The 18,149-nt window shown below is 35.6% G+C and overlaps 1 protein-coding gene across 6 annotated transcripts in view; it reads left to right on the forward strand.

Annotated features, from left to right (window-relative positions):
• SGCE (sarcoglycan epsilon) overlaps positions 1-17,901 on the forward strand; it is a 67,270-nt gene extending 49,369 nt beyond the window's left edge. For 2 of the 6 annotated variants that reach the window (XM_082398441.1, XM_082398443.1), the window contains 7 exons: positions 188-350; positions 2,735-2,946; positions 3,892-3,918; positions 4,659-4,847; positions 14,750-14,793; positions 15,672-15,706; positions 17,607-17,901. In XM_082398441.1, the coding sequence (XP_082254567.1) occupies positions 188-350; positions 2,735-2,946; positions 3,892-3,918; positions 4,659-4,847; positions 14,750-14,793; positions 15,672-15,706; positions 17,607-17,657 (721 nt within the window). In that variant the 3' untranslated portion in view covers positions 17,658-17,901. The remainder of the gene's footprint in view (positions 1-187; positions 351-2,734; positions 2,947-3,891; positions 3,919-4,658; positions 4,848-14,749; positions 14,794-15,671; positions 15,707-17,606) is intronic. The other 4 variants (XM_082398444.1, XM_082398440.1, XM_082398439.1 and 1 more) reach the window with 2 other exon arrangements.
• Positions 17,902-18,149: the final 248 nt, after the last annotated feature.

Consider the following 18,149-nt stretch of genomic DNA (forward strand, 5'->3'; position numbering starts at 1 on the left):
TGAATAAAGGAAAGAATGAAAAGAAGCCCCTACATGAATCACTGCTTTAAAAGCCCAGGCCACTACCTTAGGGATGATTGTAGATAATCCCTCAATTCAAAAGGATAAATCCTGCTTTCAGGGTAGATTGTTTTTCAGTGTTTCCAATTTTCTTAAAGGATAACCTGAGTGTTTCACATTTTTGCAGCGTTTATGTCATGGTTGGTGCCGATGTCCCATTTTCTTCTTGTTTACGAGAAGTTGAAAATCCGCAGAATCAATTGAGATGCAGTCAAGAAATGGAGCCTGTAATAACATGTGATAAAAAATTTCGTACTCAATTTCACATCGACTGGTGCAAAATTTCGTTGGTGAGTTTTTATTTTGTTTTTGCAAATGTAATTAGAAGTGATGTGGCTGGAGATAGCATTTGACTAAAACCTGAATTACTTTTAGGAACAAATCCTGGGTTTACTTTGTTAACTGCCGTTGACTTCCCTTGACTTTAAGGATTTGGCAAGTCCGTTGAAAGTGCATCCATTTAAGAAATAGTACCTCCACTTTTGTACTCAGTCTACTCTTGATTAGTTGTGGGGGCCAGATTAGCTTGGCTGGTGGTCCAAGTGTTCCCCCTGGACATCCAGGTGGCTGCTAAGTCAAGATAGATTTTGGAGTCAGTGTGACATGTGCAGGAAGCCTCAGATACGCTGCCACTGTCCCACTTGGGAAGGGGAGACCGGAGTGCAATCAGAAATCTGAAATAAAGCAATATTGTGCTATGATTCAATGTCCTAGAAACGCAGATTGGAGGGAGAGACCAAGGAATAAAAGGAAAAGCAGAGGAGAGTTAGACTCTTACCCCCAGCCCCATAAATATTAAATATTTCTTTCAAATCACTTTTTTAATAGCATGCTCAAAGACTTAGGAACATATGGGTAAGATTTCCTATATATGAAAGGTATATATGATATTTTATATTAATTTTTTTGATCCTCCTTTCTGGGAGATAGGGAAGTTGTTTCACTTCTTTAGCGACCTTTAGATTTAACTTCTGTCAACTCTTGATGATTGGTGGTGAGTGAATTAGGTCTAAGTTTAAAGTTGACATTTGAACAAATATCAACACATAAACACAACTGTCACTTCATGTCTTAGAGAACCAGTGGCAGGACTTTTCCCAGGTCCAGGACGGGAGAACATACCGCTTACACTGCGGTACTTAGCACCTGTGGCCCTTGGCCCCAGGCTCCTCTTTCCATGTCGCTCGTGTCTTAGGGAAATAATGCTCTTTCCCTGTCTTCTCAAATCAAGTAAAATTATTCAGATGCTGTGGTTTATGTGTACTGTCGATGAATATTGAATTTACAAAGCTCAATATTTCAGTCATCGTGCTAACCATACAAGGGTGCAGAAGACTGAGTGGCTGCAATCATAACTTAAATAGATGCCTCTCACCAGAGCCAGTAGACAGCGGGCCCTGACAACACCATTTTATTTGTGCTTGTGCTGTACAGTGTTCATGTTTAGGAAAATTATCTAATTTCTAAAGGTTTAAAAATGACTTCTGCTTTGAAGATTTTAATTTCTGTGGTAAGACTCCATAAAGAGAAAGGTTGGGAATTTTCGTTTTTTTCTTTTACTTGTATTTATTTATAGGTCACATCTTACCACAGAAGATTTCAGGAGGTTTAAATTAAAGGGTCAGACAATAAACATACTATATAAAATATAAAAGAACTGGAAAATCAGGACCTAAACTTTACCAAAACATAAGCTGAAGGGCAAGTTTGACAATAAGCCTCCTAATGTCCCGGATTAAATGAGGAAATTCATCTGTTATTTGGTTCTCATTCTTAAAGGAGGCAGAGCATCAATTCCTTGGCAGAAGATAGAGTTTTTACTAGCACTGTATCATTAACAAAATTCTTCAAGTGGAGGTGTATGGGAGAGGATACTGAGAAATGCCACAGATAATTCTCCCCCAACATTTTTTTAAGGGGCGAGCAAATGTAGTAACAAGTTTCACATGGCTATTTTTGTAGTGGCCTTCAGTAAAAACCTTAGCATAATTAAATGCAACACAGTGAAAGCAGTTCAATTACTGTGGAGGTAAATTAATATAGTCCAAGTGTTGTACATTTTTTGAGCCTGGAATAGAATTTATTGAAACTGTAGCATTGGATGGGTTACCTGTTCCTTAAACTATCTTTCCTAAAAACTACTTCTGTCAGCTGGATGGCAGAAAGATCAAGGTTGTAGTCACTTAGAAATTGTCTCTCTCTCTCTTTTTTTTTTTTTCTCTTTTACTAACCTTAGAAACCATACTCACATACTGGTTGTCAGCCAGTTCACAGTTTGTAACATCTGCACTAGAGGTTTGTCACTAGGAAACAAGGAATATACAGAGTGGTGTGAAGGACTTCTGCTTTGGAGGAAGTAAACTGAAAAAGAACAACTGTACACACACACACCTACACATGCACACATATTTGTTATATTTGTATACATTTATGTATGTATATATGTTGTGGGAAGGACCTAGAAAGTAGGCCAATATACACCCTTTAATTTATTACTTTTATGCATTACTTCTTCCTAGTTTCCATAAATAATTGCAAGTTCAAGGTGATAAAGTAATTGGAAAAGGTTGCTTTTTAGAAATTAGTCAAAGACTGTCTTGATATGTCTAGATCTTAAACTCTCATAATGTTTGCAACTATTAATTTGATGTGTAATTGTCTTCTTTTGTGTCAGGTTGATAAAACAAAGCAAGTGTCCACCTATCAGGAAGTGATTCGTGGAGAAGGGATTTTACCTGATGGTGGAGAATACAAACCCCCTTCCGATTCTTTGAAAAGCAGAGACTATTACACGGATTTCCTAATTACACTGGCTGTGCCCTCGGCAGTAGCATTGGTCCTTTTTCTAATACTTGCTTATATCATGTGCTGCCGACGGGAAGGAGTGTGAGTACTTTAAAGCACTAATAAAAAAATTATAGAGCTACTAAGATAACATATAAGATTCCATTAAATGCCAAGTTTCATTTAGTGCATAAAACACTTTATAAATGAATTGAAATTGTGTTCAAGTCAAACTACAGTACTTTATTCCTTTAAAATGAAGTAAAATAGTTTTGAGTCTAGTAAATTAAATTAGAGGTTATAATTACTTTATTCAAAAATTATTAAGGCTAGATGTAAATTCTTGCAGGCAAAACAGTCCCAAGAATAACTGAGGCTAGATATTTTGGTTATACAAGCCATCCTGTGTAAGCAGAGACTGCGGAATCTATTGACATGGTAATTGCACTTTAAATAAATAAATTGTCTCAGTCAGTTTGATCAGAAATGATGGTCAGAATTTTTCTTGAAATTGTTCTGCTATCAAACAGGGCGATACCACCTAAATGTTTAAAGGTATATATAGATATATAAAAACTTAGGAGTAAATTAATGAAAATAAGATGATAATTTGAGTAATGAGTCTTCACTTCATGAATAGTTAGTACTTTCTGGATATCTATGTCAATTAAAATAATCTCCCGAGATTATCTGGAAGTCAGGGTAACAAAACAAAGGATAAAAAATTAATAAAGCAGCAAGTAACAAATTCTTCCATTTTTACATGTAGCCTGATTTCATTATGTCATAGAACTTATTTCCAAGAGCTTGATTCTTAATCTCCATTTTTTTTTTTTCATTTTTTTCTGTGCGTTTCTCACCAGTATTCCATCTCTGTATGTGTACTCATCCAAGTAACGTCATAAACCTGGTGGCAAATGCTGCCTGGTTGCGTTTAATAGTAACAGTGTCAGCATTTCCACCTCATGCAAGATCCATGAGCATATAGTCTTAATGTTCCAAATATCAATGCTATTATTTAATTCATAAATTTTGTTTTGTTTCTAGGGAAAAGAGAAACATGCAAACACCAGAGTAAGTGTCTTCTTTCCTGTTATTTTCTTTATCATTTCTTTTTCATTTCTCAGTTGCTCGTCATGCCCCATACATGTGTGTCATGCTTTTTTTTTTTTCCATTCATCATCTTTCATAGTTTATTTCATAAACGTGAAAGCTGCTTTCTAAATAGAGATATTTAGGAGGGGTGAGACTAAAAATAAAAAGCGTGTGGAAACTAAGATTCTATAGATAAAAATTAAAACTAAAATATTTCAGATTCAGAATATTAACTTGCCATTTATATTATGTGATTTCCCAATCTGCATTTCGATAAACCAGAGAACAGATGAAAAGACCTTTCATACACGTTTTCCTGAATCTACAGTAATAACCTACCATAAAATGAAACTTATGTGAGTATTTATAAATGCCCCATCAGAAGCAACAATATAAAAGCCATGGTAGTTTTATCTTAATCGTAGAAATTAAATAGAATAGTAGTTTGCTGCCTAGGGCTGTAATAGTAACACAATGCTTTATAGCTTAGTTTAATGAGAGATGCATTTATTTAAAAATTAGTTTCTAATTTTCAGTTTTGTTATGTTAAAAGTATATGAAATGTGTCTTTTTCTGAAATAACTTGTAGAATGCCCAAAGTTAAATAATGTCTTCTTATTTTAAAAAGAAAAAAAGATTTCGTAACTTTTTCAAACTGATGACCTGTGGGGCTAATATGTGATCTTAAATATATGTGGTTTTATTTCTTTTTGACCTAGCATCCAACTGGTCCATCATAGTGCTATTCAGAAATCTACCAAAGAACTTCGTGACATGTCCAAGAATAGAGAGATAGCATGGCCCCTGTCAACACTTCCTGTGTTTCACCCTGTGACTGGGGAAATCATACCTCCTCTACACGCAGACAGTTATGAGAGCACTAATATGCCGTTGATGCAAACACAGCAGTAAGTATCCACTTGGAACCGTAATTATTATTATCATTATTATTTTTAAAATTTTTATTTATTTTTGGCTGCGTTGGGTCTTCGTTGCTGCGCGTGGCATTTCTCTAGTTGTGGCGAGCTGGGGCTGCTCTTCATTGTGGTGTGCGGGCTTATTGCGGTGGCTTCTCTTGTTGCAGAGCACGGGCTCTAGGCATGCGGGCTTCAGTAGTTGTGGCATGTGGGCTCAGTAGTTGTGGCTCGTGGGCTGTAGAGCACAGGCTCAGTAGTTGTGGCGCATGGGCTTAGTTGCTCCGCGGCATGTGGGATCTTCCTGGACCAGGGCTCGAACCCGTGTCCCCTGCATTGGCAGGCAGATTCTTGACCACTGCGCCACCAGGGAAGCCCCTGGAACTGTAATTATTAATGCATGATTATATCTACTTAATGTCTTTCAAGACCAGACGTCTTCATTGTTGTTGCATTTGTTTATTTGTTTATAACTGGAGGAGAAAATAGCAAAATACTGGTAGTGTAGATCCCAACCCCATGGTGCTAATCCAAATAAATAGAATTACTTTCAGGAAATGCTTTTTTTCCTTCACTAATCCAAACAAGATGACATTCACCTTAATATTTAAGAAATTGGCACTGCTAATAAACTAACATATGCTTGCTCAAAGATGAGTTAATTGTGAAAAGAGAGGCATGTCCTAAAGCGTAACAAATGGATTATTTTTTAGAACTGTTAGAATTGTTTGGTTCTGTTAACCTATTGTTTTTAATGTTATTACCACAGATCTATTTAATCTAAATTTTTTGCCTCAGGGTTTTCAGCATTTTTTTTTGTTTGTTTGTTTGTTTGTTGTCATTTGCTTATATATCAAAATGAGTAGTTCCAATTTTGGCTAGAAACACAATTTATTAGTACAGACCTTCTCTGTAGTGCTAGAAGGACTATGGTTAGAAAGCCTGGAAGAGGCCTTTGTAAGGGGTAGGTGTGGAGGAGATTGGTTGAGGAGATTGGCCAGTTGCTCTTGAGAACCCATGTTATATGTCTAGAAGCTCGGTTTTGGTATAAGGGAACTGTAGGTAAAAGTGTCATTTATTTCTAAGAACATGGCTGTTCTTTTCTTTTTTAACCATATGTTAAAATGGGTTAAATTCAGTTTCCCCAAGGAAGCCACAGTTTGCTTTTGAGACCCTTCTCCTTTTCAGTTTACTTTTGTAAATACAATGGATATACAAAACAATCTGGCCCTCTCACCCCAACACATACACACACACACACACACACACACACACACACACACACAAACGTTAGGATATGATATAAAAGTAACCTCTTCCTGATTAAAGATTTATTTGGGAGCCATATTGGGTACATTTTCCCATTGCAAATGCTTATTTTGCAACTGTGTGAAGTGCGTGTGGTAATTTGAAGTTAAACAGTAATTAATATGAGTAGTATAGACAGACTATAAGTTTGTCCAAAATACTTTGGCAATCTAAAAATATTGTGAAGGCGCGCCCAGCTAGCTTGGTAGAGCATGAGACTCTTAAAAGTATTATATTTTCCTGAAGTCCTCTAACAACTCGTACTTACTGTTGGACAGACCAAGGTATGTGTTTGTGTGCACGTATGTGTGTGTGTGTTTGTGTGTAATTGATTCAAGTTCCATTAGCAGTAGGGAAAATTGCATACATTTAAAATTTTGAGTTTTCGAAACAATATTCTATCAGGGATGTAAATATTGAAGTCTCACAAAATTGAGTTGTACTGAATGGAACTGATGGATTTCTATGTCCTCTGATGGTTAGAGGGTCATCATGAAACCTACTTTACCAGGATTATTAGATACTGATGAGAAAAATTAGGAAAATTTCAAGAATATTGTAATAGTTCACAATTTAGCAATCTCTCCTGTCTTTTTTTAGATGAAAATTATGAACAGCCTTATCATTCATTTTCAAAATGAAAATAATTAAAGAATTCTTTAAGGCTTCCATTTCTTATATTCTTTACCCAAGAATGCTAGTGAAATGTCGATATTTATTCTTCAAAGGTTGATATATATTTTCAAAAATGAAATGGTCAAATACATTTGAGAAACAGGATATTTTGGTTTTTGTGTTTAAACTACAAGAGTTCTCAGAGCCTTTAGTGTGTTGATATGCTCTGTGAAAAGCATGGAAAAGGTTAGAAGAGGTAACTCTATTTAAAGAACACAGTTTAGGAAATCTTCTATTGACAAAATAACAATGCTATCAAATTTTAGAGGAGAGGAATATTCATTATAATGAATAGGGGAACTTGAATATGTTTTTAAGTCAATAAAACTTTGAGGAAAAAAAGCCTGGGTCACTTTTTAGATGTGCTTTCTAACCATATTTGTTGGGAATAAGGATAACTCTTTAAATTTTATTTTGTCTCTATGTTACTGGGACTTTGCAGTTTTGCTACTAATATACAAGCAAAATGAAATTTTCTATCTAGTTTATAACTAAATGCATCTTCCTGGTCCTTCCATAACCCCATCAAGACTGTCCTTATGTTGATCAGATCTCTCTGTTTGCAAATGCAATAGGTTATTTTATTGAACTTACAACAATTTGACCATACATTTATTTTTAAGTCCAGAAAACCTTTATATTATTCAGATTTCTGCTAATGGAAAAAGTCCATTAACTAGCACTTCTATATAAATAGGGTACATAGATAATTGACGATGTTCACAATGATTATTCTGAGGCACTGCAAGATCATCAAGTGCGTCTGACTCATCAGAGGAAAATTAAATTACATTCAATGTAGTTTCAGTGTTGAGTGTATATTATCTTTCTTTTATTCTTGGAAATGGATAATATGTGCACGGTCTCTATGGTAACTCCCTATAAGCCAGAATATGTGATTAACCTCATTTTCCAACCATGCCAGGTAATAGAGAATTTATTGTTTCAGGTTCATTCACAAATGTCCTTTACGCAAATTCAGCTTTTACTCCTTCCCTGTTTTTGAAGGTTTATTTCAGCCCAAGTACACACATACATAAATATTTTGGTCATTTGGATCGAACTGAATTCTCAATGTTAAAATGAGATATTCGATGAGGTATCACAGTACTTGATAACCAGGTATATCCTTGGATAATGCTGCCTGTTATTTATTAAATAACCCTTTCTAAAAGGGCATGCATCTTCACATATTCATACTAACTGTACTGAATTTATCATTCATAAATAATGTGGCTAGCTACATTATTTTGTGTTTATTCTTCAGACTTGACATCAGAAATATTCAGGCATAATAGGGCTGAAAGTTTATGTTGGCTTCTAAGTAAGACTCAAGAACATTTAAAACTTTCCTTCAAAGCTGCATAGAAATTTGTTTGGGTCTTTTAAACAAGTCAGTCCACGAGGTATAGTGAACCTCGTAACAGCGAGGTCTAGAGAACTCGTAACAGTTGTGTAATGGGAGGCTGCCACAGTTATTTATCAATTACACAGTAATCTTTTCTTTTTGGTAGAATGCTTCATAGGACTCCAGACTGGCACCTTAAATTAGACAGTAAAAAAATGTTTAATCATTTGCAGATGATAAAATCGAGATATGGATAAGAGACCTAAATTAGGTCAAAACTGAGATTAGGTTATTTACCAATCTTGATATCAAGTCAGGGATAGATAATGTGGTCATTGACCTCGAAGGATTTCTGGTTCAGGTTATGGGCAAGGTGATTGAACAGATAGTGGAAAGGGAAACTGGAGCAGGCCCAGGAGACGGGACACCTGCTAGAAAGGGGGGATTTCATTTTGTACAGTGTTCCTTCTACTTTTCAGATTAGAGAGACAATATAGACAGACTTTTAAAATTATCACATAATATAAAAATATAAAGCAAATTTAGTTTGATCTTTGCTAACGTATTTATTGTTTCATAAACTTTTTAATTTTGGAATGATTTTCAAGCTACAGAAAAGTTACAAAGATAATACAGAGTTCCCAGAGATTCCCCCACCCCATTTCTCCCATCGTTAACATTGTACAGTCCCAGAGGACGTTTGTCACAACTAAGAAACCAACATTGGTGCTTTACTATCAACCAGACTTCAGATTTTTTTTTTTTTTCAGATTTCACTAGTTTTCCCCCCAATGTCCTTCTTCTGCTCCAGGATTCTGTCTAGGACACAATAATTGGCATATCTCTTTAGTCTCTTCTGCTCTAGGCAGTTTCTTAGACCGTCCTGCTTCCCATGACCTTGACAGTCTTGAGGAATACTAGCCATGTCTTCTGTAGAGTGTCCCCCATCCCATAGTATAGTCAGGCTGTCTGCATCTGTACTTAATCTGTTATCTTTGTAGCTCAGTGAATACGTGTTACCATTAATAGGAAGAAGAATTTTTGCCTCTATAGGCAGTCCCCTGACTTATTGCAATTCATTGCTAGAAATCACATTCTAAAGTAATTCTTAAAAGTAAATTTGCTTTGCCCGAAGAATCACTGTTGTGATTAGAGGTTACATTTTTGACCAAAGATGTAACATCAAAAATATAATACAGATTTGACTGATGTACTTCAAAGATAAGCTTTTGTAATGATTTAAATTAAGAAAGTCAAATTTCAAGGCATAGAAGTTTAGGTCCTAAAAGGAATGTTGAGAGATAGTTAGTAGTCTAGCCTGGTTATTCCCAAACCAAGTTGCACGTTACACTCCCCTGTGAGGCTTTTGCAATACAGATCCCAGGGCCCTACTTCTGGGAGTTTGGAAGCTGGTGGACGTATGTATTATGGTGGAGCAGGAAAAAAACATTGGGAATCCCAGCTTTAAATACTTAAAGAACCTACGTTTTAGGATTCAGTATTTCTAGTATTTCTGTTGTGGAGGGAGGGGGGGAAGTTTTAAAGGGGGAACAGTTTCTCCTAATTCCCCCTGAGGGGTCTGTGCAAAAGAAAACGTGAAAGGGGACAGTCCAGAGTGTTGGGCTTTGTGCCTCTAGACTTTCACACTTCCTTAAACTGCCGAGGAGGATGGTGTGGAGAAGTGAGAGATTTGTGCTGATTAGAAAATGATATCTGAATGGGACAGAGAAACGGTAAACCTTGAAAAGATAAAAACCACCTGGAAACTGTGCTCATTTTGCGATTTCATGTGAAGCATTGACTGGAGGATCCCAAATATTCAATTTTCTAAAAAATAATTTATTCTTTAATTTGTAGTGTATTATGTGATCTTTTAGGGGGTAGATCTGCCTCTTCATTATTCTTTTTTTTTTAATCCCAACATCAGTATCAATTGATTTTTCCCGAGTGGGAGGCATCTTCAGTGAGGAATTTATATAAGGAATAATAGGGGAAAGTACCCAAACATTTTCTAGGAAGATTTTAATTGGCTATACAAAAATTTTCCTTGTTCATTATACTAAACATAACACTTAATCCAGGGTGATTGGGTCTCCCTCAAGACAGGAAGTAGGTTGTGTTTAATCTTTTGCAAATTAACAAGTATAAAAGTAGAGTTAAGTCTTCTAATTATAGATATTTAGTAACTAATCATTTTAGCTTTTATCTAAAGTATTTTTCCATTTGTCTTCCCTTGGGTAATAGTGAGAACCAGCTTCATGGTAAAATTCCATAAATAAAAAATTAGGTTTCAATGAAAGTTAGTATCAGTTGAAGAGACTGTTTTGGGAGATCAAGATAATGATTTCCTGTTGACAGGAAGTGTCAGTGGAGCAGCCAAGGATATTTCAGAGCCATTGACTTTTTAAAAAAATTCAGCGAGTATACACTAAAAGTGATAGATACAGTATCTCTCTGATGGATTTTGGTTCTAGAGATTTGGACTCCTTCAGTTTAAAGCTGTGGTAGGCTTGCTTTCAGCTTTATAAAAGTAGGGAAAAAAACCTAAAATAAATTAATTTCTCCTTTCTTCTTTATATTCCATGTATATTCTACATTGATTTTAATTAAAATTAGATCTTGAAATTTAAAATTGGGGTGATGTTTCCAGTTTCTTTGTGTCCTTCCTTCCTTCTTTGAGCAAAATAATGGCCTGGTTCCTTAGTAAAAGTAGTCATAGGGTCCAAATCAGCATTTTTGTAGAAAAAATTTTGTAGAAAATTCAAGGTTTGGGTAATGTCAATTTTGCTGATAATTGAGAAGTTCCAAAAAGATATTACTATTTCTTATTGTTAAATGAATCCATACTAATTCAAAAGAAGTGTTTTGTGTTCCACATAACTAAACTAATGTCATTTGTTTTCAACTCTGGCACGGATTCTGTGGCCTTATACAAATCACTTAACCTTTCTTTGCTTTTGAGTCTTCAAGCAAGTAGGAATATAATGAGTTGATAATCATCAACCTTACTCATAGAATTACTCTACAGGATATCCAAGAATGTCAAATTACTTTAAAATGGTTGCACAAATAATAAATAATTGTGTACTCCCCCAAATCACTTATTTATTAATTTGCAAGTTATTACCTTTGCTTTCTTAAAGGATAGAGTTTGTGCAATAGCAAATTTACATAATTTTCTATTTAAATGCCTGTAGTTAATGGTAGTAAAAATAGAAAAAAATTAATGCTAATAATTTAGAGGATTATAGGTTTTGTAAATCTTTTTTCTACATAATTCAGTTTACGCATAATAATCTTTCCACCAGTCCACTAATAAGTTAATTATTCTAAATAGTTTGATGACTTTATAAAGGTCCTTTCTTTGAAGGATTATAGGACTTCTGTTTGAAGTCAACCCCGACTCTCCTGTCTAATTGCCTTTAGCAGCCTGCCTTCACCAAAGATAGAAGCGTTTCCATTTTCTTACTGCAGTCTCTGCTCAACTATAGCAAAGTCAGATGTGGGCATTTTTCCAGTATGCCTGAAGCAGCGCTCTTATGAGGTACCTCCCTTCAACCTTTAAATGGAATACATGCTTCAAATATGCCCATCATAGGTATATTAACACTCACAGGCTCACTTGTAGCCACAAGTTTGGTCAACCGCAAAATCAGTCATGTGTGCGCACCTTGGAGACTCTGGGGATGTTGAATCTCCACATATTTTTTTGCTGAGCACCTTGTTGTGCACATTGTACTTGTATGTAACTCATCTGAGTTTCAGTTGAAGTTGTGAGGAGCACATGTACGTTGTTCAAACTTAACAAACTTAATTGGGACACTCACTGCAGATACTTGTAAATCCCTAAACCAGTGTAATACACACAATTGCTCATACTTCTCCAAATTTCTTGCTCATTTGTGTGTGGCACTTTCTCAACTAACCATTTCTCTTCAAACCTAACCAAGGCCATTGCTGTTTAGAAAGTTGTAGCAAAAGAGGGAAAAAAAACAACGAAGGCTAGAGAAGAAATGACAGGGTGTAGATTGACTTTGATCCGTGGTTTTAAAACTGTGTTCCACAGAAGGGTCAGGTGGGCTGGCCAGTGAGAGAGGGGGGTCCAGCTACTTCATTCACAGATTGATTTTGAATTTGGTTATCCTGATCTAGGGCTTTTGAAAGGCTTTCTTTGTCCTCTTTGGTATCTTTATTTTGTCAAAATATATTGATTTAATCCATTAATAGGCCAGGTAGAGCTAGAGATGATAGGAAATGAGGACGTGTGTGTGTGTGTGTGCGTGCATGCGTGCAAACGCAAGGTGTGCTGTATTCGTTTCTAATGTAGAATAGACCCAAAGTAGTTGTACCTGAGAAGTTAAAAGAAAACTCATATCTCCCTCCCAAATGTCCATGAAATTGCATTTTGACTTTGGTAGTAAAGATGTTTGTTCACCCGTCTTTAAATCTGTAACTTAATTTCCTTTCTGTGGTTTGTAAATTAATCTTTTTACTTTCGTGATCAAAAGCGCTATAAATACATTGTGTGAAATACTGAAAGAATAAACAAACCAAGGAAAATACTCTCGGAGACCACACAAGGATAAGTAGGGCTGATAGGGAATAGCAAAAAAAGAATGTAATTATTGAGATGAATTATTAAGTAACTTACTCAAATTGAATTAGAATTGATTTTATTTCCTTAACCATATATTTTAAAAGGAACTCAAACTTAAAAAAAAAATCACTTGAAGTCATTAACATTCCTATGGATTAGTTTAAGAGTTTGAACAGTATTTAGTATGTACTGTTTTCCAGTTTAGATCATTGTATTTGGAGCATAATATTTGCCTGGCTGAAATGATTCAGATCAACGGTTTTCAAACTTTGTTTCTTGGAGGTTTCTTACCAATGCCTTAGGGGCCAGCATGTGAGGCAAAGGAAACAAAGCAGGCGGGATTCCTGGCTCCCTTGTTTCAACCCGGGCAACCTCACATTTATCTCTTTTGTACATCAAGAGTTCTGCTTAGGATTTCAATTAAAAGGAATTCCACTGCTGAAGAGAAACAAAAAACCTTGAAAATCCCTGGCTTGGATCAAGCCCTACTCTGTTGCAAGGGGCTGACTCCTAGAATTTCTTCCACACAGAATCTAAATTGTATATTTTTGTAAACTAATTTTCATATCAAAATCTGAAAATGAATGGGTGAATATGAGTGTTAATAAACATGTGTATTATGTGAATCTTTGTAAGTATCTTCATTTTTGCATGTATTCATCCAAACATAATTTATTGCTTGCTTACTGCTAGGGATACTAAACAAAATAGGAAGGTTCTTACTGTTAAGGCCCTTTGGGGCAATTAAACATTATGTGAGGAGAAATACAATGACAGTCAGCTTGTGTATGAAAACCTGCTCAGTGGTAACCTAATTGGGGAAGAGGTGCTCAGAGAGTGAGGAGGCATAGAAGAGGTGGTACTTGAGATGTTACTTTTTAAATTAAAAATAATAAGTTAAATATTTTAATTAACGTTCCTTGTAGGATATTTTTAAATTATAGGAGTAATATGAGTCCACTGTAACAAATTTTGGGTTGAGTTTGCAAGGATAAATGGGAGCTGGTTGGGGGCAAGAGATGATAGTGGCCATGGTGGCGGTGATTCTGTTTCAAGAAGTTCAGGGAGGGCGCCACATAGGAACCAGATACATTGATGGCCTTCCAGATCACACTAAGAAACTTGAAACTTAATTTGCAGTAGGTATAAGGAAATAATGAAATGTGTTCATTTGAATGACATAATCAGATTTGTGTCTCAGAAGATCATCTGACAGCAATGTGCACAGTGGATTATAAGGGAGCAAGAATGGGAATGAGGAAATAATTCAGATCAGTTGCAGAGATCCAAATGAGAAATGATGATGGCTTCAACCAAGGTAGCAGTGGAGATGGGGAAGACTCAACAGATTCAAAGGAGATTGAGGAGAATCATGAAGGATTCCCAAGTGATTCATTGTAGAAACTGAACGAGAGGGAAGAGTCAATGATGACTTCCATATTTTGACTGGTGCATTTGGGTGGATAGCCAGTGTCATTCCCTGGGATTTGGATGGAGGAGCACAGGTTTGGCACAGTGAATGAAGATGGTAATATATGTTGTTCTATGAGTGTGTATATGTGTTCTAGATTTGGATCTGAAAATGTACAGGTTACAGACACAAGCCCTGGAGTCCTATGTTCTCATCTTTATCCACCACTTCCTGGCTACATAGCCTTGGACTTCCAAGCCTATTTCCTCATCTGTCAATTGAGAAAAATAATACCTACCTCCTATGTTGTTGTGAGGTAGAGTATAACATGTAGTGGAAACTCCATGAATATTACCAAATATTGTTATTATTCATCTTCCTCAGACCTCAGTTTCCTCATCCATAAACTTATGAGAGGTGGGGGGCTGTGTTTGTGCTGGATCAGATGATTTCTGGGGTCTTTCCAGCTATAAAGTTTTTCATTCTAATGTGTCTGCTCTCTGTTAACATGTGTGTGGACAAATACAGTTTTACTAAAGGATGTTAATCATTTCTAGGAACTTGCCACATCAGACTCAGATTCCCCAACAGCAGACTACAGGTGAGTACGAAAAGTAATAAGTTCATGTTTATGAACGGAGCTAATAGATCAAAAGATAATTATACTACTAGATAATTTATGAAGCTTTAGGTTCACCAAGTAAGGCAAAAACAGTTGTGTCATTCCTTAATCAGAGTTAGAACCTCAGAATAATAGCTTAGATCATTGTGTAGATTGGCATAAGAGTGATAAACACAGGGTAAATGATCTTACAGCAAAAGCATCCATGGAGGTCCTGTCTAATTAAGGAAGACTGAATAAAATCCCCTTCCTTCAGTGAAGCTCCCTATTCTTCCCCTTGGTATGAAAGATTCTTAGCTTGGATGCTTCCAGGATTTGTCTCAGTAAGTGAGCAGCTTGAAACTGACTCTTACAAAAGGAAACCATTGTGACTAATCACTGAGGCTTCAGGGGGATAAATGAGAAATGGTTGGTCTGGTTTTAATGCCGTTTAAAAAGCTCTTATAACATGACCGCTGACAACAAGATGGCGGGCAATTCTCCCTGGACTATTCTGTTTCCCTAAGACTTGCTTTCTTTAAGTTTATTTCTTTCAAGTGTCCCTAAAAAATTTCCACAGCCAATTATTTCATTCATCTCTGTACCAAGTAGATAACTTATTCATGATTGTTTTCTAATTAGTGGTTGATTCCTAGTTCTAATTGCCGAGCAACCAGTAATGCCTTTGTAGCTCTTTTGGAAAAGCCAGAGAAGTTTTAAAAATGTAAGTTGGATGTGGAATTCTGAGTATGAATAGTGGTATTGTGGTAGGGAAGCTATTAAGTAAGTCTCATAAAAACTTTAGGCACATATAGAAAATTACTGCATGTTTTCATTCAAAAAATTATCTTCTCTATTACTGCTTTCGGGAATTTAAGGAGATTTTCGTTTGACAACTTTTCAAAGATTTGAGGCAAGTATAATGAAGTTGTTCATCAGATTTTAATTATGAAAAAACGTTTATAAGAATTTCCCCCACAATTTTGATTGCTTGTTTTAATTAAATGCTAACGTGTTTCAACAAGACTGTTCAGTATATTAATGCAGTGGTGCTACTGTGTGAGCATTCAGGAGATTAATGAAGGAACAAACTGCTGTAAATATGTGTTGTCTAAAGAGCAAAGAAATAAATGAATCCCTACTACCACTAATTTCATGACTTTTTTTAAAGAGGTAAAATTTTTAAAGAATATTTCTTCAGTGGAAATGCTAGAACTTCTTCCTCATTTAACCTCATAGACTTCCATCTCTCCTAAGATGTCTTACCTCTGATTCTTAATTATTTCAGACAAGGAGTGAAGGAAGACAATATCTAGAAAAATAGTAAATAGTTCTTTCGAATACTTAAAAAATCTAGATTTCACTTCTCCCCCCTCCCATTGGGAGAAATAAGGAAACCTAAGTAGATGATGTTAGGGAGATTTACCTAATAGTTGTATAAATTTTTAGCAAGTAGACTTGTTAGCTTGCTACAGTTTAGTAATAGGCACCGTTTCCAAATACAAAGACAATTTCTGCCTGAGCAAATGTTATAAGAGCCAAAGAATTTCCCTAGGGGGATTTTAGGTTGTTCAACATAATTTTCTAAGTTATTTTTCAAAGGCAGGTTTTGGGGAACAAGCATTTTGCTTGAGTCAGGAAAGCTTTCATCTCCTTTTTAGTTAACACTTATAGCCTATTACCTTCTTGTTTTCTTATATTTTTCTGTAATTTTCTGTATTATTGACTAAAGTACACTGTATCTTCTTGGTTGTTTTCTTCTTGTTCTTGTTTTCGATGAGTCCCCAAAGTACCTAAGTGGTAAAGGGAGAGAGGCCAGCCTGGCATCTTTTATAATTATGATATTAGATTTTTGTGTTTCTGCCTCTGATAAATGTAACACCAAATAGTCGTACCTCCTGAAGCAAAGAGCTAAATGGGCAGGTTACATTCCTTATTCCCATTCTGTTCATGTGAATGAAAAAATGAAGTTTGTTTCTCAATTTATTAAGTTATTCCATTCTGTCTGCACATGCATGGATTCAGTGCTATGTATGTATTTTCATGGGCGCAACAGCTTTGCTGTCCCTCTATCCTGGTTATCCTAGTATCGCAAAGAGGCAACAACATTTGTGCAGGATTTTCATAATTTGTTTTTTCCAAGTACCTCAAAGCACTATGCTAATGTCACAGTTTTCTTTATGAAGGTAATTTAAGCACAGGGTTTGTCCCATGGATATCAAGTCATTTTGTTTGCAGCTTGCTATATGGAATTTGTCAAGGGAGGGTATATTTTGAAGTTTGTTTTCTTTAGTTAGTTGTTTTCTTTTAAAAGATGATCAGAAGTTTAAGAAATGAACTAGCTGCTGGGCTTGTAATCCTGGACTTAAGCACTAGCTGAGATAATAGAGCAGTTAAGAGCTGACAATAGCACTACCGTTTGGACCAGGCCCAAGCCATTAGTTTTGATGCCCCTTCAGGTTTTCTCATTTTCTCTGCCCTTCCAAACCACATGATATTTTCTAAAGAGCCACGATTAAAAGGTACAGTCATACGTCCTGCAGTCAAACTCATTCTTTTTGTTTATTGTGGGAGGAATTTTCAGGCCGTGCCTTTTGAGAAATACAAAACATTGTAGCTTTGACCCAAGAAGGAGAGGACTAACTTAGAATTTCCTTTTTTTTTGAAAACCAAATGCAGAGAAATAATGCAACATAATTATTTTAAACTATGTTAAGAAGATAGAAAATTACGCCTTGCAGTAATTCGTTTTGCTCCAAATCTAAAAGTGTCCATGCTTAACTCATGCCCATATTCATTCTTACACATTGCAGGTAAATGGTATCCCTGAAGAAAGAAAACTAACCGAAGCAATGAATTTGTAATCAGACAATATAGCACTTATATCTTATTTTTTCTCTCTTCCAATAATGCATGAGCTTTTCTGACATATGGTATGCATGTTGACAGTGTCAAGTATATACCAAATAATACAATATAACATTCATTTTACTAATGTATTTTTTTTGGTACTTAAGGCATTTTTGACAATTTGTAAAACATTGATGACTTTATATTTGTTACAATAAAAAGTGATCTTTAAAATAAATATTATTAATGAAGCCTGAAGTCTGGCAAAATTTACTTCAGAAAGTATTTGATTGCCTCCTGTGTAGTAGGAATCTTTCATTGCTAGGAACAGGTTCGCGTGTTCATTCTTTATTTAATGAGATTTTTATTGGGCACTTCCTGTAATGTATAAAATGTCTATGCTTCTGTGTTCCAAGTGAGCTACCCATTTACTTGATACTTTTATCCTTGTGGCCTGTAAAGCTTGTTCTTTTATATACCACTTGTTGGAGTGTTTTAGAGTAAAC

Source organism: Balaenoptera borealis (genome assembly GCF_965194805.1).
Source record: "Balaenoptera borealis genome assembly, chromosome: 7".
NCBI lineage: Eukaryota > Metazoa > Chordata > Mammalia > Artiodactyla > Balaenopteridae > Balaenoptera > Balaenoptera borealis.